Source organism: Aegilops tauschii, chromosome 5 (assembly GCF_002575655.3).
Source record: "Aegilops tauschii subsp. strangulata cultivar AL8/78 chromosome 5, Aet v6.0, whole genome shotgun sequence".
Taxonomy (NCBI): Eukaryota; Viridiplantae; Streptophyta; class Magnoliopsida; order Poales; family Poaceae; genus Aegilops; species Aegilops tauschii.
The window spans coordinates 532,885,425-532,907,489 of NC_053039.3; the positions used below are offsets into that span (position 1 = coordinate 532,885,425).

Genomic DNA, 22,065 nt, shown 5'->3' on the forward strand with positions numbered 1-22,065 from the left:
TAAATCATGCAAATGTTTATGAAATACCATGCAATTGTGTGAAATGTATGTTAAAAAGGATGGAAGAATTAGTCAAAAAAAGATTTTAGGAAGTTAAATATAGGGTTTGGTCAGGTTTGGCCACAATTTAAATCCTTAAATCTGAAGGAGTTAAGTTTAGAAAGGCATATACTATATCACTAAGCTCCCTAGGATTGGAGGCCTCACAATCAATTGAGGTCTCCAATTGGAATTTGGTCACCCAATTTTGACCGGGTCAACAATTTCTCAAAATTCTCTCCTTCAATTTTTTGTATAATATGTATGCTTCCTAATTTTTAAAACTTCACAATTAATTGAAACTTCAATTTAGAATTGGGTCACTCGATTTTGACCGGGTGAACAATTTCTCAAGGAGCTCTCCCATTTAATTATTTTTATTCTCTATGTTTCCTAATTTTAAAGCTCTTTCATTCGATTGAGGTATTCAATTTTGGATTTGTTTATGATTTTGATCGGGCCAACGATTTTTCAAATTAATCAGCAGCAATCGGCCTATAAAAACATATCAACCCCGCGCAGACTCCCATCACCTAGAAAAAAGAGCCATCGTGTGATACTATAGCACGAATAAAGTACATGCAACCACCGATGCAAAAAAAATCCCGCATAATATGTGTTAATTAGCGGATAATGTAGAATCACACCACAAAAGGCCCACAAAATAACCACATTACAAATAAACATAAAACACACTTCATCATCTCCCCCATTGACCAAACTAAATATTCCCTCGGTGTCAAAATATAAGGGGTATTATTTGATGGAAAGTCAAATTTCTTTAACTTTGAACAAGTTTAGAGCCAAAAATATCGACATCCGCAATATTAAAGAAAAATATATGAAAATTCATTTCTTGATGAATCTAATAACACCGATTTGATATTATGAATTTTGATTTATTTCTCTACAATTTTGATCAAACTTAAAGAAGTTTGACTTTTCAAACTAATAATACGCCATATATTTTGAAATTGATTGAGTAAAGAAATATAAGAATCCCAACAACATGAACGGCGCAACAAAGCGTGCCCAACCCTTCTAGTATAAGGAGATACTCCCTCTGTTACTTAATATAAGGTGCATTTGTGTTTTGATAAAATTCCATAACATAAGGTGCATTTCTTCTAATTCATCAATAATTCCATTTTTATAACTCTAGAAAAAAGGAAAGTATCTCTCCCGATTGCGTGTATCTCTTACTTTTCTAGACCAAATGATTTAGTTACCACTAATCAATGATTTAGCGAAGGTTAATTTTTTCCTAACTTGTGTATATTTATGTGTCTTGGTCACCATGCCAAAAATTATACACCTTACATAAAGGAATGGATGGAGTAAATTATAAGAGGTTGACTAGAGATGCTCTTAGTATTTGTTAACAAGATGGCATATTGGGTAGTTTCAAAGGAACTCCGAGGGCAGACAGATATGGTGGGTGAAGTGGAGCAGGTGAAGCAACCATTTCTCTGCTCGAGTAAAATGATCTAGATGTTACTCCAGCTCCAATCCACTAAGGAATTGAAGTTGAGGTGTTTGAAACAACTCTACTGAAATCATGGAGTGGAGCAGTCCAAAACCTACCCTCAATCCGACAAGAACCGACCAGGAGCATATCCTATATGTGAAGGTCGACCGTGTTACCGGATTGGTGGATCTAGTTTGTTAAATTGACTCGACGACTAGGGCTCCGGGGAACTAGTCCTTAAGGGCGCGTGCACGAAGACTTCTCGGGTGTAATCGACGAGGTTAGGCCGGCTCTGACAAGCGGCGCGTGAGCGGCTCATTCTGGCGGTAGTGGTCGTTTGATGGTCCAAGAACCTCTATGTAATTTTTATTATGTTTGGGATGCTTTGTACATTTGGTGAACTATTTTTAAAAAAGACTCCGAATTCATATGACTGTGATAGACATTCATAATTGTTTGCCCTTAATGTTCAAAGTATGGTCGGTAGAATGGTAGGAACTTATGTCTACTTGTATATTAACAGTAGCTAGTCCAAATAGATGTTGGTTTATCAAGATTCCATGAAAACATGATGCATGCACTGCACTAGGATCAATTTATTTCTTCTATCACCAATTCATCATGACCTAGCACACCATAAAGACTTGGTAAAAAAGTACAAAATACAAAGACACGCATATGCACGAGATCTATTAAGCAGTGACAGCGATCTTCATGCCTTGCTGGCAGTGACCCGGAAGGCTGCAGATGAAGAACGCTTTGCCTCCGTGGGAGAGCTGGATGTGGTCATTGCCGGAGGTGTAGGTCCTCGACGGGCCCGAGACCCTGCATGAGTTGTAGTCGCCTTCTCCCACCTGCACCACATTGTGCATACCCGGGTTGTACTTGAACACTGCGTGCATTAGTTAACACAAGAATACATATCAGAACACAGTATATACATCAAGAACAACCAATCACTTGATCTTTAGAGTTCTCACCAAGCACGTCACCGGACTGGATGTGCTTGCCACTCTCCCATCCGGAGACGCCGAAGCTCCATCCCTTGTTGTCACCAACGGTCCACTCCTTGCCATGGACGACGGTGGTTGCGCAGCAAACGACCAGAAGCAGCACCAAAAGGGTGGGTACCATGGTTGCCCGAGCCATTGATGGTGTTGCTCTTGACTTCTTGTTGATACCGAAGATCACAAGAATAGAAAAGTGAAATAGTGGTCGATTCCTCAAGTGACGGCTTGCGTTCGGTCACCTTCTCGTATGATATATATAGGCGGTCAACTAAAATCATTGTTTTAATGTGCTCAAATAATGAGAATCTTGCCTTAAATAAGACAAATCAATATATGTGATATGCAACATTAGTTAGTATATGCTACGAAATCCTCCAACTTATATAATCCGATCTTGGATTAGTGGAAATGAACGAGGCATTTATTTCCTACTTTCACGATTTAGTAAATATTTCTTTTTCCTGGATGCATTAGTTGTATATCAGATATTTATATATACTAGTATTAGATGATATAATTGTAACAAGAAAATTTTAAAATACAAAATTCTTTTTTATAAGGAGAAGTCCCTAATCTTGACTTTTAAACCATAGCTGCTAAAGCGATTGGAGGCCATGATTTGCGATTGTTTAGTCTAAAATAATTTGAAGTTGATAGGAATATTTTTAATAAATGGATTTCAAATGAATTTAAGAAGTTGGAAAATCGAATGCATTAGGTTCATATAAGAATTTTAGGCTAGGTTAATTTGGAACCATTGAAAAAGAAAAGAGCCCCGATTGGTTAACAAAGCAGTAAACCCGAGGAGATTCAGAAGGATCTAACTGAGAGGAAAATTTGTGAGACTTATCAAGAACTTGTAGCCACTTGGGACAGAGACGATGACCTTAAGGGCGCCCTCCGTGAAAACTCCGCAGCTACTCCTGATCGACGAAATTAGCCCTAAACTAACCATCCTCGCACAAATTGGAATGAACTACTTATAACCCTCAAGTATAGGGGATCGCGATAGTCTTCAAGGGTATTATTTCACCCAAATCTATTTATTCAACACAAGGGGAGCCAAAGAATATTTATGAGCCTTAGCAGTTGAGTTGTCAATTCAACCACACCTGGGAAATTATATTTCTGCAACAAAGTGTTTAGTAACATGGTAGTTTGATAGTTTTGATAGTAGCAGTAACAGTAGCAATAGTAACAGGAACAGTAACAATAGCAGTTTGTGATGATTGTAACAACAACAACAATAGTAACTTAGCAAATACCAATATGAGAAAAGCATAGGAATTGGGTCAGGCGATGCATATTTGTGTTGGATGACACTCATCATATAGCAGTCACAACCTAGAGTGATACACAATAGCTCCAATTCGTCAATGTAATATAGGCATGTATTCCGTATATAGTCATACACGCTTATAATAAGAAATTGCATGACATCTTTTGTCCTACCTTCCCGTGGCAACGGGGTCCGTAAGGAAACTAAGAGATATTAAGGCCTCCTTGCAATAATGAACCGGAACAAAACATTACCACATGGTGAATACATGAACTCCTCGAATTACAGTCATTCCCAGAGAGTATCCCAATTATTGTCACTTTGGGGTCTAAGGACCAGAACAATAACAAGAGCATATAACTAGCAGATAGGATCAGGAACTCAAATATTTTCATGAAAACATAGAGGGTTCATATCTGAAATCATGGTACTCGGGTCCTAGTGAGAAGCATTAAGCATATCAAAGTCATAGCAATATCAATCTCGGAACATAGTGGAACTAGGGATCAAGCCCTAACAAATTGAATCGATTACATGACAAATCTCATGCAACTCCATCACCGTCCAGCAATCCTATGAAGCAATTACTCACTCCCGGTGGTGAGCATCATGGAATTGTTGATGATGATGACGACGACGAATCCCGCTCTTCGGAGCCCCGAACAAACTCATCAGCCCTCCGGATGAAGAACAGGAGGTGTCGGCAGCTCCGTCTCGCAAAACATGATGAAACTTTCTCTCAGATTTTTCTCTCCGTGAGACGATATTTATGGAGTTGGAATTAGGGCAAACGGAGGCTTGTGGGGCCCATGAGCTCACAAGGCGCTCCTTGGGAGGGATTTGGTGGGCATGCCCCCTGAGCTCATGGTTCCTGAGTGGCCCCCTCTAGTAGGTCTCTTCGCCAATATTTTTCATATTTTTCAGAAATAATCTCTGTAAAATTTCAGCCCAATCTGAGAGCTTTTATTTCCGCACAAAAATAAGACCATGACGATTCTACTGAAAAAAGCGTCAATCCAGGTTAGTTTTATTCAAATCATGCAAATTAGAGTCCAAAACAAGAGGAAAAGTGTTTGGAAAAGTAGATACGTTTGGGATTATCAACTCCCCAAGATTATCTCATTGCTTGTCCTCAAGGAATTTAGTAGATAAACTGAAAGTGATAAAGAAAAACTTCTACAAACTCTTTTGTTCTCGATGTTGTATAGATGCGTAACTAGTGTTCAATTTTTCAGCAAAGATTATGAACTAACCACATGAATGATAACACTTAGGTCTCATTTTTACTCATGACAATAGCGCAACCAACTAATGAGCAATAATAAGATATCTCGGATGCCAACAATTTGTCAAAATAATTAAGATATACTATATCACTAAGCTCCCTAGGATTGGAGGCTTCATGTGATGCCCGGATAATTAAGCTACAGTAAACCCCTGCTAATGATCCCAGGTCATCACATTACTGTTGCTAATCCTCGCTTGATCCAAATCTTAGTTCAAACTCAAATTTAAATTAAAGCCCAGAATTCAAATTTCTCAAACACGCAAAATAAAATGTTCAAAGTGTGGCAAATATTGCATAACGAATTATGGTGGTGACCCAACACTTTTGTAAAGTATTTAGATGCCCTTTTGTGAATATAACAGTGACTAAAACAACCACATTAGTCTTATTACTTTTGTAAAAAAAAATCAAATGAATTCAATTATTACCCCAACCATTTCTGGCCGTGTATAAATAAGCAATGCTAATTATGGACCAAGTTCTATGTTTTATAAAACTAGTTTACTACTAAAAATAAAAGTAAAGCAGAAAAGAAAATAGTAAAAACAAAGAAAATAAAAGGAATAAAAAGCCCCCTCCCCCTCACTGCCATGGGCCTCAGTCCACAGTGGCAGGCCTCAGCCCAACCGCCAAACCCCCACCCTCGGTCGCCTTCTACTGCTCGACCGACCGCTCGGTCGCGGTCGCCACCCGACCGGCTCGCCAGCTTCGTCGGCGAGGGGATAAGATCCCCCGACGCCTCGACCCCCTCGTCCCCCTGCCCCACTCGCCCCACTCCCCTCTCTCCTCCTCGCGCCCCCTTCCCAGATCCACTCGTCCCTTTCCCCTCGCTGTTCTCTACCCGAGCGCCTCCTATCGCCGCTGCCGTTGTCCGTCGCGGCGACCATCACTCCCCGTCCCGCACGACGCGTCCCGGAGCTTCACATGCCTCGACTCTGTCCCCTGCATCGACCAACTGGGGCTGGGGAGGCACCACGTCTTCGGCTCCAAGCTCGCCTCCCCGACGGCCACCGCCCCCTCCTATCTACGTCGAGCCCTGCGCTACTAAGCCCCCGAGGGACCTCCGTACGTCCACACGGTGAGCACCACCCGCTCCCCCTTTCCCTCGTCGCCATAGCACCGCTACCTGCGAGCTTCGGCTCCGCAGTCCGCCGTGGCCGGAGCTCTCCTCCCGCGCGCGCTCGCACGCCGTCCGCTCCGCCCCCGCACCGCGCTCGCCGCGCGTCCCGCATGCCTCTGGCCCCTTCCCTGCGACCCATGCGCCTGCTCCCGCGCGTCCCTGCCTGCGCCTGGCCGCCTCCTTCTGGCAAACTGCGCCCTGCGCGCGCCCGCCCGTGGGTAGCTACGGCCCTGCTACACCGTCGCCGCCCCACGTCCCGCCCGCGTCGGCCGCCCGACACTCACGCCCGCGCACACCGGCCCCTGCTTCTACTCGCGCCGCCCGCCTGTTGTGGCCTTCTGCTGCTGCTGCCCCCGCTCCTACTGCTGCGCTGCTTCTGCTACCTCGGCGCCGCTGCCGACCGCGCCCAGCCGCGCCCGCCTGGGTTGCCCCTTGCCGCTGCAGCCGCGCCATCGCGCGCCGCGTCGTTCCCCCACCCGCGTCCCTCCTCCTCGCCGGAGGCCACCCGCCCCGGGGCCGCCACCGGCCGCAGCCATGGCTTCGCCGGCCCTGCTGGGTGAGCGCCGACCCCCGGCGCGCTTATTAACCCGCCCCGCTAGGCCACTTGCCTATGTCAGGTGGGGCCCAACCCCCCCTTAAAAAGAAATTAAAAATATTTTTTAAGAAAAAATTAAAATAATTAATTAGTTAATTAATTAATTAGTTGGGTAATTAATTAACTTAATTAACCTTGCTTAATTAGCCTAATGAACTAGATTAGTCTAATTAAACCTGCTCAATTAGTTGAGTCAATGACAGATGGGCCCCACCCCCTGTTGACCAATCAAACGTTGACTGGTCAACTGGGACCCCCTGGACCCGCATGTCACCCTCTGGTACACCTCGGTGTACACAGATCTGGGTGCACATAGCATTTTACTTATTTAATTTTGAATTAATAACAAATTCAAAATATTGTTTAAATCTTTGAAAAATCCTAGAAAATAATCCATAACTCGGATGAAAAAGTTTTATACATGAAAGTTGCTCAGAAAAATGTGGCGACTCCGAATACGCAGTCCGTTCATCTGTCACGCATCCCTAGCATAGAGAACATGCAACCTTTCCCCTCCGTTTCATTTGTCCAAAAATGCCTAACTCCGGGGAAACTTTTCGGACGTTATCCCCCTTCGCCGGTACCGGGTAACATCGTGTTAGAACACCCCTAGCGCTGCTTATTGCCTTGTCATGCTTAGTATTGCACTTGTTTGCCCTGTATTTACTGTGTTTTCCCCCTCTTCTCTCCGGTAGACCCCGAGACCGCTGCTGATGCCCCTGTGATCGACTACGTCGACGACGACCCTTCTCCCCTTTCATCGGAGCTTCCAGGAAAGCCCCCCTTTGATCATCCCGATATCGCCCATTCCATTCTCTCATGCTTGCATTAGATTTTGCTACTGTTATTGTTTGCTCCTATTCTGATGCATAGCCTGCTTTTGTACCTGCTATTGTTACCTACCTGCTTGTCCTAAACTGCTTAGTATAGGTTGGTTAGAGATCCATCAGTGACCCCCACTTGTCCTTGTTGCCCCTGCTTCATCATCGACGCCTCGATCAACGTGATCGACGACCAGAGCCTGACACCTCACATCACATCACGCCCCTTTAGTTGCTCGACTCTGCAGAGATACTATCGAGTGCCGAGGGTGATCCCTCATAACGCACTCCTGATGATAATTCTGTAGTGTAGCTATTCGGTCGTGGTCAACGGGGGTGGTTCCTCTTTCACCATTCCCGATACGGCTCTGTCGTGCAACACCTCAAGTGTGAACCTCGAGGGTGGTCCCTCTTACGTTCACCTTGATGTTTACATTGAGTGGAATCCACCGGGGGTGATTCCTGGTTTTCTTCCTTGATGTTTTGGACACACTGTTACCTTGACTTTACTTGAGACCATTGTTGAAGTCGGGTCGGCCCTGAGGGGTACCCGCGAGTTGATGTGAAAGCCGGGCGGGCCTGGAGAGCACCCGTGCGATGTGAAAGTGGCGGCTGGCTGTTTAGCGGTATCACCCAGGAAGGGGTGATAGTTCCGGACTTGTCCCGACAGCCGTCACTACTTTAATTGTTAATGCACTAACTGGTTTGGGTATTTGTTCTGAATTGGCCTTTGGCCTTTGCGCACTAACCACCACGCGAGAATAGTTATGGGCCTCGACGTCGCAGTATCAGCCGAAGCTTTGTCAGACGTCCAGTTCAGCTTTGCGGCACGGCTGGGCCGGCACCATCCCGTAGTGGTGGAGCCTGGACCCGCCCTGCATGTAACGACCCGGAGTGCAACGAGCGATGGGCCCAGACCCCGGAGTGCTTAGGATGTAGACCGGCGGGGACCTCTCTGCTGAGCCTAGGTAGGGTTGCGACGTGTTGATCTTCTGAGGCCGGGCATTGACCCCAGAAAGGTGTGTCCGGCCAGAGTGATCGAGCGTGTTGGAAAACATGGTGCACCCCTGCAGGGAAGATATATATTCGAATACCGTGTCCACGGTAATGGACGTTCAGACTTGTATCCTGATCTTATACAACTAGAAATGGATACTTGATATGTGATGGATATGTGGCCCCGGGATTGCTTTCTCGTAGGGAGTCGAGGAAGGATCTCTGGGCGTTAATGCTACGACATGTTTGTTAAATATAAACTACTATTCTTTACTCGTCTACATGCTGCAAGATGCTTGGAGTTACTTGAAGATGCTAGTCTTCGATAGGCTAGGCCTTCCCCCCTATTCTTGTTGGAAATATGCCCTAGAGGCAATAATAAATGGTTATTATTATATTTCTTTGTTCATGATAATCGTCTATTGTTCATGCTATAATTGTATTGTCCGGAAATCGTAATACATGTGTGAATGCATAGACCACAACGTGTCCCTAGTAAGCCTCTAGTTGACTAGCTCGTTGATCAACAGATAGTCATGGTTTCCTGACTATGGACATTGGATGTCATTGATAACGGGATCACATCATTAGGAGAATGATGTGATGGACAAGACCCAATCCTAAGCATAGCATAAAAGATCGTGTAGTTTCGTTTGCTAGTGCTTTTCCAATGTCAAGTATCTTTTCCTTAGACCATGAGATCGTGCAACTCCCGGATACCGTAGGAGTGCTTTGGGTGTGCCAAACGTCACAACGTAACTGGGTGACTATAAAGGTGCACTACGGGTATCTCCGAAAGTGTCTGTTGGGTTGGCACGGATCGAGACTGGGATTTGTCACTCCGTGTGACGGAGAGGTATCTCTGGGCCCACTCGGTAATGCATCATCATAATGAGCTCAATGTGACTAAGGCGTTAGTCATGGGATCATGCATTGCGGTACGAGTAAAGAGACTTGCCGGTAACGAGATTGAACAAGGTATTGGGATACCGACGATCGAATCTCGGGCAAGTAACATACCGATTGACAAAGGGAATTGCATACGGGATTGATTGAATCCTCGACACCGTGGTTCATCCGATGAGATCATCGTGGAACATGTGGGAGCCAACATGGGTATCCAGATCCCGCTGTTGGTTATTGACCGGAGAGGCGTCTCGGTCATGTCTGCATGTCTCCCGAACCCGTAGGGTCTACACACTTAAGGTTCGGTGACGCTAGGGTTGTAGAGATATGTGTATGCGGAAACCCGAAAGTTGTTCGGAGTCCCGGATGAGATCCCGGACGTCACGAGAGGTTCCGGAATGGTCCGGAGGTGAAGAATTATATATAGGAAGTCAAGTTTCGGCCACCGGGAAAGTTTCGGGGGTTACCGGTATTGTACCGGGACCACCGGAAGGGTCCCGGGGGTCCACCGGGTGGGGCCACCTATCCCGGAGGGCCCCGTGGGCTGAAGTGGGAAGGGAACCAGCCCTAGTGGTCTGGGCGCCCCCCATGGGCCTTCCCCCCATGCGCCTAGGGTTGGGAACCCTAGGGTGGGGGGCTTCCCACTTGCCTTGGGGGGCAAGGCACCCCCCTGGGCCGCCGCCCCCCACCCTAGATGGGTTTGGCCGGCGCCCCCCCTCCCAAGGGGGCCTATATAAAGGGGGGGGGGGAGGGAGGGCAGCAACATCTCAGCCTTGGGCGCCTCCCTCCTCCCCTGCAACACCTCTCTCTCTCGTATAAGCTCGGCGAAGCCCTGCCGACATCCCGCTGCATCCACCACCACGCCGTCGTGCTGCTGGATCTCCATCAACCTCTCCTTTCCCCTTGCTGGATCAAGAAGGAGGAGACGTCGCTGCACCGTACGTGTGTTGAACGCGGAGGTGCCGTCCGTTCGGCACTCGGTCATCGGTGATTTGGATCACGGCGAGTACGACTCCGTCATCCACGTTCATTGGAACGCTTCCGCTCGCGATCTACAAGGGTATGTAGATGCACTCCTTTCCCCTCGTTGCTAGTATACTCCATAGATGCATCTTGGTGAGCGTAGGAAAATTTTAAATTATGCTACGAGTTCCAACAGTGGCATCATGAGCCAGGCCTATGCGTAGTTACTATGCACGAGTAGAACACAAAGCAGTTGTGGGCATTGAGTTTGCCAATTCTTCTTGCCGCTACTAGTCTTTTCTTGTTTCGGCGGTATTGTAGGATGAAGCGGCCCGGACCGACCTTACACGTACGCTTACGTGAGACAGGTTCCACCGATTGACATGCACTAGTTGCATAAGGTGGCTAGCAGGTGTCTGTCTCTCCTACTTTAGTCGGAACGGATTCGATGAAAAGGGTCCTTATGAAGGGTAAATAGAAATTGGCAAATCACGTTGTGGTCATACGTAGGTAAGAAACGTTCTTGCTAGAAACCTACAAACCACGTAAAAACTTGCAACAACAATTAGAGGACGTCTAACTTGTTTTTGCAGCATGTGTGATGTGATATGGCCAGAAGATGTGATGAATGATATATGTGATGTATGAGATTGATCATATTCTTGTAATAGGAATCACGACTTGCATGTCGATGAGTATGACAACCGGCAGGAGCCATAGGAGTTGTCTTTATTATTTTGTATGACCTGGGTGTCATTGAATAACGCCATGTAAATTACTTTACTTTGTTGCTAAACGCGTTAGCCATAGAAGTAGAAGTAATCGTTGGCGTGACGACTTCATGAAGACACAATGATGGAGATCATGATGATGGAGATCATGGTGTCATGCCGGTGACGAAGATGATCATGGTGCCCCGAAGATGGAGATCAAAGGAGCATAATGATATTGGCCATATCATGTCACTATTTGATTGCATGTGATGTTTATCATGTTTTTGCATCTTATTTGCTTAGAACGACGGTAGTAAGTAAGATGATCCCTTATAATAATTTCAAGAAAGTGTTCACCCTAACTATGCACCGTTGCGAAGGTTCGTTGTTTCGAAGCACCACGTGATGATCGGGTGTGATAGATTCTAACGTTCGAATACAACGGGTGTTGACGAGCCTAGCATGTACAGACATGGCCTCGGAACACACGCAATACACTTAGGTTGACTTGACGAGCCTAGCATGTACAGACATGGCCTCGGAACACGGAGGACCGAAAGGTCGAGCATGAGTCGTATAGAAGATACGATCAACATGGAGATGTTCACCGATCTTGACTAGTCCGTCTCACGTGATGATCGGACACGGCCTAGTTAAACTCGGATCATGTTTCACTTAGATGACTAGAGGGATGTCTATCTGAGTGGGAGTTCATTGAATAATTTGATTATATGAACTTAATTATCATGAACTTAGTCTAAAATCTTTACACTATGTCTTGTAGATCAAATGGCCAACGTTGTCCTCAATTTCAACGCGTTCCTAGAGAAAACCAAGCTGAAAGATGATGGCAGCAACTATACGGACTGGGTCCAGAACCTGAGGATCATCCTCATAGTAGCCAAGAAAGATTATGTCTTAGAAGCACCGCTAGGTGACGCACCAATCCCACAGAACCAAGACGTTATGAACGCTTGGCAGCAGCGTGCTGATGATTACTCCCTCGTTCAGTGCGGCATGCTTTACAGCCTAGAACCGGGTCTCCAAAAGCATTTTGAGAAACATGGAGCATATGAGATGTTCGAGGAGCTGAAATTGGTTTTCCAAGCTCATGCCCGGGTCGAGAGATATGAAGTCTCCGACAAGTTCTTCAGCTGTAAAATGGAGGAAAATAGTTCTGTAAGTGAGCACATACTCAGAATGTCTGGGTTGCACAACCGCTTGACTCAGCTGGGAGTTAATCTCCCGGATGACGCGGTCATTGACAGAATCCTTCAGTCGCTTCCACCAAGCTTCAAGAGCTTTGTGATGAACTACAATATGCAGGGGATGGAAAAGACCATTCTTGAGGTATATTCGATGCTGAAATCAGCGGAGGTGGAAATCAGAAAAGAACATCAAGTGTTGATGGTGAATAAAACCACTAAGTTCAAGAAGGGCAAGGGTAAGAAGAACTTCAAGAAGGACGGCAAGGGAGTTGCCGCGCCCGATAAACCAGTTACCGGGAAGAAGCCAAGGAATGGACCCAAGCCCGAGACTGAGTGCTTTTATTGCAAGGGAAGTGGTCACTGGAAGCGGAACTGCCCCAAATACTTAGCGGAAAAGAAGGCCGGCAACACCAAAGGTATATGTGATATACATGTAATTGATGTGTACCTTACCAGTACTCGTAGTAGCTCCTGGGTATTTGATACCGGTGCAGTTGCTCACATTTGTAACTCAAAACAGGAACTACGGAATAAACGGAGACTGGCGAAGGACGAGGTGACGATGCGCGTCGGGAATGGTTCCAAGGTCGATGTGATTGCCGTCGGCACGCTACCTCTGCATCTACCCACGGGATTAGTTTTGAACCTCAATAATTGTTATTTAGTGCCAGCTTTGAGCATGAACATTGTATCTGGATCTCGTTTAATTCGAGATGGCCACTCATTTAAATCCGAGAATAATGGTTGTTCTATTTATTTGAGAGATATGTTTTATGGTCATGCCCCGCTGGTCAATGGTTTATTTTTGATGAATCTCGAACGTGATGTTACACATGTTCATAGTGTGAATACCAAAAGATGTAAAGTTGATAACGATAGTCCCACATACTTGTGGCACTGCCGCCTTGGTCACATTGGTGTCAAGCACATGAAGAAGCTCCATGCAGATGGACTTTTGGAGTCTCTTGATTACGAATCATTTGACACGTGCGAACCATGCCTCATGGGTAAGATGACCAAGACTCCGTTCTCCGGAACAATGGAGCGAGCAACCAACTTATTGGAAATCATACATACCGATGTGTGCGGTCCAATGAGTGTTGAGGCTCGCGGAGGATACCGTTATGTTCTCACTCTCACTGATGACTTAAGTAGATATGGGTATGTCTACCTAATGAAACACAAGTCTGAAACCTTTGAAAAGTTCAAGGAATTTCAGAGTGAGGTTGAGAATCAACGTGACAGGAGAATAAAATTCTTACGATCAGATCGTGGTGGAGAATATTTAAGTCACGAGTTTGGTGCACACTTAAGGAAATGTGGAATAGTTTCACAACTCACGCCGCCTGGAACACCTCAGAGAAACGGTGTGTCCGAACGTCGTAATCGCACTCTATTGGATATGGTGCGATCTATGATGTCTCTTACCGATTTACCGCTCTCATTTTGGGGCTATGCTTTAGAGACTGCCGCATTCACTTTAAATAGGGGTCCGTCAAAATCCGTTGAGACGACACCGTATGAATTATGGTTTGGGAAGAAACCTAAGCTGTCGTTTCTAAAAGTTTGGGGATGCGATGCTTATGTCAAGTAACTTCAACCTGAAAAGCTCGAACCCAAGTCGGAAAAATGCGTCTTCATAGGATACCCCAAGGAAACTATTGGGTATACCTTCTACCTCAGATCCGAAGGCAAGATCTTCGTTGCCAAGAACGGGTCCTTTCTAGAGAAGGAGTTTCTCTCGAAAGAATTGAGTGGGAGGAAAGTGGAACTTGATGAGGTGATAGTCACCCCTTCCGAACCGGAAAGTAGCGCAGCGCGGGAAGATGTTCCTGTGGTGCCTACACCGACTGGGGAGGAAGTTAATGATGATGATCATGAAGCTTCGGATCAAGTTGCTACTGAACTTCGTAGGTCCACAAGGACATGTTCCGCACCAGAGTGGTACGGCAACCCTGTCCTGGAAATCATGTTGTTAGACAACGGTGAACCTTCGAACTATGAAGAAGCGATGGCGGGCCCGGATTCCGACAAATGGCTAGAGGCCATGAAATCCGAGATAGGATCCATGTATGAAAACGAAGTATGGACTTTGACTGACTTGCCCGATGATCGGCGAGCCATAGAAAACAAATGGATCTTTAAGAAGAAGACAGACGCGGATGGTAATGTGACCATCTATAAGGCTCGACTTGTCGCTAAGGGTTATCGACAAGTTCAAGGGGTTGACTACGATGAGACTTTCTCACCCGTAGCGAAGCTGAAGTCCGTCCGAATCATGTTAGCAATTGCCGCATACTATGATTATGAGATATGGCAGATGGACGTCAAAACGGCATTCCTTAACGGCTTCCTTAAGGAAGAGTTGTATATGATGCAGCCGGAAGGTTTTGTCGATCCTAAGAATGGTAACAAAGTATGCAAGCTCCAGCGCTCAATCTATGGGCTGGTGCAAGCATCTCGGAGTTGGAACATTCGTTTTGATGAGATGATCAAAGCGTTTGGGTTTACACAGACTTATGGAGAAGCCTGTGTTTACAAGAAAGTGAGTGGGAGCTCTGTAGCATTTCTCATTTTATATGTGGATGACATACTATTGATGGGAAATGATATAGAATTCTTGGAAAGTATAAAGGCCTATTTGAATAAGTGTTTTTCAATGAAGGACCTTGGAGAAGCTGCTTATATATTAGGCATCAAGATCTATAGAGATAGATCGAGACGCCTCATTGGTCTTTCACAGAGTACATACCTTGACAAGATATTGAAGAAGTTCAATATGGATCAGTCCAAGAAGGGGTTCTTGCCTGTATTGCAAGGTGTGCAATTGAGCACGGCTCAATGCCCGACCACGGCAGAAGATAGAGAAAAGATGAGTGTCATCCCCTATGCCTCGGCCATAGGGTCTATTATGTATGCCATGCTGTGTACCAGACCTGATGTAAACCTTGCCGTAAGTTTGGTAGGAAGGTACCAAAGTAATCCCGGCATGGAACACCGGACAGCGGTCAAGAATATCCTGAAGTACCTGAAGAGGACTAAGGATATGTTTCTCTTTTATGGAGGTGACAAAGAGCTCGTCGTAAAGGGTTACATCGACGCTAGCTTCGACACAGATCTGGATGACTCGAAGTCACAAACCGGATACGTGTATATTTTGAATGGAGGAGCAGTAAGCTGGTGCAGTTGCAAGCAAAGCGTCGTGGCGGGATCTACATGTGAAGCGGAGTACATGGCACCCTCGGAGGCAGCATAGGAAGCAGTCTGGATGAAGGAGTTCATTACCGACCTAGGGGTGATTCCCAATGCGTCGGGCCTGATGACTCTCTTCTGTGACAACACTGGAGCTATTGCCCTTGCGAAGGAGCCCAGGTTTCACAGGAAGACCAGGCATATCAAGCGTCGCTTCAACTCCATTCGTGAAAGTGTTCAAAATGGAGACATAGATATTTGTAAAGTACATACGGACCTGAATGTAGCAGGTCCGTTGACTAAACCTCTCCCTAGAGCAAAACATGATCAACACCAGGACGCAATGGGTGTTCGATTCATCACAATGTAACTAGATTATTGACTCTAGTGCAAGTGGGAGACTGTTGGAAATATGCCCTAGAGGCAATAATAAATGGTTATTATTATATTTCTTTGTTCATGATAATCGTCTATTGTTCATGCTATAATTGTATTGTCCGGAAATCGTAATACATGTGTGAATGCATAGACCACAACGTGTCCCTAGTAAGCCTCTAGTTGACTAGCTCGTTGATCAACAGATAGTCATGGTTTCCTGACTATGGACATTGGATGTCATTGATAACGGGATCACATCATTAGGAGAATGATGTGATGGACAAGACCCAATCCTAAGCATAGCATAAAAGATCGTGTAGTTTCGTTTGCTAGTGCTTTTCCAATGTCAAGTATCTTTTCCTTAGACCATGAGATCGTGCAACTCCCGGATACCGTAGGAGTGCTTTGGGTGTGCCAAACGTCACAACATAACTGGGTGACTATAAAGGTGCACTACGGGTATCTCCGAAAGTGTCTGTTGGGTTGGCACGGATCGAGACTGGGATTTGTCACTCCGTGTGACGGAGAGGTATCTCCGGGCCCACTCGGTAATGCATCATCATAATGAGCTCAATGTGACTAAGGCGTTAGTCACGGGATCATGCATTGCGGTACGAGTAAAGAGACTTGCCGGTAACGAGATTGAACAAGGTATTGGGATACCGACGATCGAATCTCGGGCAAGGAACATACCGATTGACAAAGGGAATTGCATACGGGATTGATTGAATCCTCGACACCGTGGTTCATCCGATGAGATCATCGTGGAACATGTGGGAGCCAACATGGGTATCCAGATCCCGCTGTTGGTTATTGACCGGAGAGGCGTCTCGGTCATGTCTGCATGTCTCCCGAACCCGTAGGGTCTACACACTTAAGGTTCGGTGACGCTAGGGTTGTAGAGATATGTGTATGCGGAAACCCGAAAGTTGTTCGGAGTCCCGGATGAGATCCCGGACGTCACGAGAGGTTCCGGAATGGTCCGGAGGTGAAGAATTATATATAGGAAGTCAAGTTTCGGCCACCGGGAAAGTTTCGGGGGTTACCGGTATTGTACCGGGACCACCGGAAGGGTCCCGGGGGTCCACCGGGTGGGGCCACCTATCCCGGAGGGCCCCGTGGGCTGAAGTGGGAAGGGAACCAGCCCTAGTGGTCTGGGCGCCCCCCATGGGCCTTCCCCCCATGCGCCTAGGGTTGGGAACCCTAGGGTGGGGGGCTTCCCACTTGCCTTGGGGGGCAAGGCACCCCCCTGGGCCGCCGCCCCCCACCCTAGATGGGTTTGGCCGGCGCCCCCCCTCCCAAGGGGGCCTATATAAAGGGGGGGAGGGAGGGCAGCAACATCTCAGCCTTGGGCGCCTCCCTCCTCCCCTGCAACACCTCTCTCTCTCGTATAAGCTCGGCGAAGCCCTGCCGACATCCCGCTGCATCCACCACCACGCCGTCGTGCTGCTGGATCTCCATCAACCTCTCCTTTCCCCTTGCTGGATCAAGAAGGAGGAGACGTCGCTGCACCGTACGTGTGTTGAACGCGGAGGTGCCGTCCGTTCGGCACTCGGTCATCGGTGATTTGGATCACGGCGAGTACGACTCCGTCATCCACGTTCATTGGAACGCTTCCGCTCGCGATCTACAAGGGTATGTAGATGCACTCCTTTCCCCTCGTTGCTAGTATACTCCATAGATGCATCTTGGTGAGCGTAGGAAAATTTTAAATTATGCTACGAGTTCCAACAATTCTGGCATTCTGCAGTTCAGTCCACAGATACAACCCTTCCATTTGATACCAATGCATACTTAGTTTAGATCTGATGCTTGCGAGTACTTTGAATGAGTACTCACGGTTGCTTTGCTACCCCTTTTCCCCCTTCCTTCTTCTTTCCGGTTGATGCAACCAGATGGTGGATCCTTGGAGCCAGATGCCACCGCCAATGGATACTACTACACGGAGGCCGCCAAAGACCAGGAGTAGTTAGGAGGTCCCAGGTAGGAGGCCTTGCCTCTTCGATTGTTGCTTCTTTTGTGCTTGCCTTCTTAAGGCAGTCTTGTCTAACTTATGTCTGTACTCAGATATTGTTGCTTCCGCTGACTCTTGTGTATCGAGCTTGTATTCGAGCCCTCGAGGCCCCTGGCTTGTAATATGAAGCTTGTATTGTTTTATTTGTGTCTAGAGTTGTGTTGTCATATCTTCCCGTGAGTCCCTGATCTTGATCGTACACATTTGCGTGTATGATTAGTGTACGGTCGAATTGGGGGCGTCACACTTCACAAACAATTGAGGTCTCCAATTGGAATTTGGTCACCCAATTTTGACCGGCTGAACAATTTCTCAAAATTCTCTCCTTCAATTTTTTGTATGATACGCTATGCTTCCTAATTTTTAAAACTTCACAATTAATTGAAACTTCAATTTAGAAATGGGTCACTCGATTTTGACCGGGTGAACAATTTCTCAAGAAGCTCTCCCATTTAATTATTTTAATTCTCTATGTTTCCCAATTTTAAAGCTCTTTCATTCGATTGAGGTATTCATTTTTGGATTTATTTATGATTTTGATCGGGCCAACGAATTTTCAAATTAATCAGCAGCAACCGGCCTATAAAAACATATCAACCCCGCGCAGACTCCCATCACCTAGAAAAAAGCGCCACCTTGTGATACTATAGCACGAATATAGTACATGCAACCACCGATGCAAAAAAAATCCTGCATAAATATGTGTTAATTAGCAAATAACATAGAATCACACCACAAAAGGCCCACCAAATAACCACATTACAAATAAACATAAAACACACTTCATCATCTCCCCCATCGACCAAACTAAATATTCCCTCGGTGTCAAACTATAAGGGGTATTATTTTATGGAAAGTAAAATTTATTTAACTTTGAACAAGTTTAGAGCCAAAAATATCGACATCCGCAATATTAAACAAAAATATACGAAAATTCATTCTTGATGAATCTAATAACACCGATTTGATATTATGAATTTTGATTTATTTCTCTACAAATTTGATCAAACTTAAAGAAGTTGAACTTTTCAAAATAATAATACACCATATATTTTGAAATTCAGTGAGTAAAGAAATATAAGAATCCCAACAACATCAACGGCGCAGCAAAGCGCGCCCAACCCTTCTAGTATAAGGAGATACCCCCTGTGTTACTTAATAGAAGGTGCAATTGGTTTTTGATAAAATTCCATAATGTAAGGTGCATTTCTTCTAATTCATCAATAATTCCGTTTTATCACTGTAGAAAAAAAGGAAAGTATCTCTCCCGATTGCGTAAATCTCTTACTTTTCTAGCCCAAATGATTTAGTTACCACTAATCAATGATTTAGCCAAGGTTAATTTTTTCCTAACTTGTGTATAATTATGTGTCTTGGTCACCATGCCAAAAATTATACACCTTACATAAAGGAATGGAGGGAGTAAATTATTAGAGGTTGACTAGAGATGCTCTTAGTATTTGTTAATAAGATGGCATATTGGGTAGTTTCAAAGGAACTCCGAGGGCAGATGGTATGGTGGGTGAAGTGGAGCAGGTAAAGCAACCATTTCTCTGCTCCAGTAAAATGAACTGGATGTTACTCCAGCTCCAATCCACTAAGGAATTGAAGTTGAGGTGTTTGAAACAACTCTAATGAAATCATGGAGTGGAGCAGTCCAAAACCTACCCTCAATCCGACAAGAACCGACCAGGAGCATATCCTATATGTGAAGGTCGACCGTGTTTCCGGATTGGTGGATCTAGTTTGTTAAATTGACTCGACGACTAGGGCTCCGGGGAACTAGTCCTTAAAGGCGCGTGCACGAAGACTTCTCCGGTGTAATCGACGAGGTCAGGCCGGCTCCGACAAGCGGCGCGTGAGCGGCTCATTCTGGCGGTAGTGGTCGTTTGATGGTCCAAGAACCTCTATGTAATTTTTATCATGTTTGGGATGCTTTGTACATTTGGTGAACTATTTTTAAAAAAGACTCCAAATTCATATGACTGCGATAGACCTTCATAATTGTTTGCCCTTAATGTTTAAAGTATGGTCGATAGAAAGGTAGAAACTTATGTCTACTCGTATATTTCCAGTAGCTAGTGCAAATAGATGTTGGTTTATCAAGATTCCATGAAAACATGATGCAGATACTGCACTAGGATCAATTTATTTCTTCTATCACCAATTCATCATGAGCTAGCACACCATAAAGACTTGGTAAAAAGTACAAATACAAAGACACACATATGCGCGAGATCTATTAAGCAGTGACATCGATCTTCATGCCTTGCTGGCAGTGACCCGGAAGGCTACAGATGAAGAATGCTTTGCCTCTGCGGGCGAGCTGGATGTGGTCATTTCCGGAGGTGTAGGTCCTCGACGGGCCCGTGACCCTGCATGAGTTGTAGTCGCCTTCTCCCACCTGCACCACATTGTGCATACTCGGGTTGTACTTGAACACTGCGTGCATTAGTTAACACAAGAATACAGATCAGAACACATTATATACATCAAGAACAACCAATCACTTGATCTTTAGAGTTCTCACCAAGCACGTCACCGGACTGGATGTGCTTGCCACTCTCCCATCCGGAGACGCCGAAGCTCCATCCCTTGTTGTCACCAACGGTCCACTCCTTGCCATGGACGACGGTGGTTGCGCAGCAAACGACCAGAAGCAGCACCAAAAGGGTGGGTACCATGGTTGCCCGAGCCATTGATGGTGTTGCTCTTGACTTCTTGTTGATACCGAAGATCACAAGAATAGAAAAGTGAAATAGTGGTCGATTCCTCGGTAGAATGGTAGGAGCTTATGTCTACTTGTATATTAACAGTAGCTAGTCCAAATAGATGTTGGTTTATCAAGATTCCATGAAAACATGATGCATGCACTGCACTAGGATCAATTTATTTCTTCTATCACCAATTCATCATGACCTAGCACACCATAAAGACTTGGTAAAAAAGTACAAAATACAAAGACACGCATATGCACGAGATCTATTAAGCAGTGACAGCGATCTTCATGCCTTGCTGGCAGTGACCCAGAAGGCTGCAGATGAAGAACGCTTTGCCTCCGTGGGAGAGCTGGATGTGGTCATTGCCGGAGGTGTAGGTCCTCGACGGGCCCGAGACCCTGCATGAGTTGTAGTCGCCTTCTCCCACCTGCACCACATTGTGCATACCCGGGTTGTACTTGAACACTGCGTGCATTAGTTAACACAAGAATACATATCAGAACACAGTATATACATCAAGAACAACCAATCACTTGATCTTTAGAGTTCTCACCAAGAATGTCGCCGGACTGGATGTGCTTGCCACTCTCCTATCCGGAGACACCGAAGCACCATCCCTTGTTGTCACCAACGGCCCACTCCTTGCCATGGACGATGGTGGTTGCGCAGCAAACGACCAGAAGCAGCACCAAAAGGGTGGGTACCATGGTTGCCCGTGCCATGGATGGTGTTGCTCTTGACTTCTTGTTTATTCTGAAGATCACAAGAAAAAAAGTGAAATAGTGGTCGATTCCTGAAGTGATGGCTTGCGTTCGGTCTCCTTCTCGTATGATATGTATAGGCGGTCAGCTAAAACTATTGTTTTAATGTTCTCAAATAATGAAGATCTTGCCTTAAATAAGACAAATCAACATTTGTGATATGCAACATTAGTTAGTATATGCTACCAAATCCTCCAACTTGTACAATCTGATCTTGGATTAATTGAAATGAACGAGGATGCATTTATTTCCTACTTTCATGATTTAGTAAATATTTATTTTTCCTGGATGCATTAGTAGTATATCAGAAATTGATATATACTATTACTAGATGATATAATTGTAATAATAACATTTTAAAATACAAAATTATTTTTTTATAAGGAGAAGTCCCTATCTTGACTTTTCAACCATAGCTGCTAAAGCGATTGGAGGCCATGATTTGCGATTGTTTAGTCTCAAATAATTTGAAATTGATAGGAATATTTTCAATAAATGGAGTTCAAATGAATTTCAGAAGTTGGAAAATTGAATGTATTAGGTTCAAATAAGAATTTTAGGCTAGGTTAATTTGGAGCAATTGCAAAACAAAAG

The 22,065-nt window shown here is 45.3% G+C and overlaps 3 protein-coding genes across 3 annotated transcripts; all 3 read right to left on the bottom strand.

Moving 5' to 3' along the window:
- Positions 1-2,068: 2,068 nt before the first annotated feature.
- LOC109765629 (basic blue protein-like) lies at positions 2,069-2,752 on the bottom strand. Its single transcript, XM_020324417.4, has 2 exons — positions 2,488-2,752; positions 2,069-2,399 (listed from the first exon to the last, which is right to left on the bottom strand). Exons 1-2 carry the CDS (start codon positions 2,654-2,656, stop codon positions 2,200-2,202), a joined length of 369 nt encoding a protein of 122 aa, XP_020180006.1. The 5' UTR covers positions 2,657-2,752; the 3' UTR covers positions 2,069-2,199.
- A 17,368-nt stretch (positions 2,753-20,120) lies between these two features.
- On the bottom strand, positions 20,121-21,193 carry LOC109776224 (basic blue protein-like). Its single transcript, XM_020334882.4, has 2 exons — positions 20,521-21,193; positions 20,121-20,432 (listed from the first exon to the last, which is right to left on the bottom strand). The coding sequence occupies exons 1-2, from the start codon at positions 20,687-20,689 to the stop codon at positions 20,233-20,235; spliced, it is 369 nt and encodes a 122-aa protein (XP_020190471.1). The 5' UTR covers positions 20,690-21,193; the 3' UTR covers positions 20,121-20,232.
- LOC109731756 (chemocyanin-like) lies at positions 20,976-21,417 on the bottom strand. Its single transcript, XM_045228779.1, has 2 exons — positions 21,339-21,417; positions 20,976-21,175 (listed from the first exon to the last, which is right to left on the bottom strand). Exons 1-2 carry the CDS (start codon positions 21,415-21,417, stop codon positions 20,976-20,978), a joined length of 279 nt encoding a protein of 92 aa, XP_045084714.1.
- Positions 21,418-22,065: the final 648 nt, after the last annotated feature.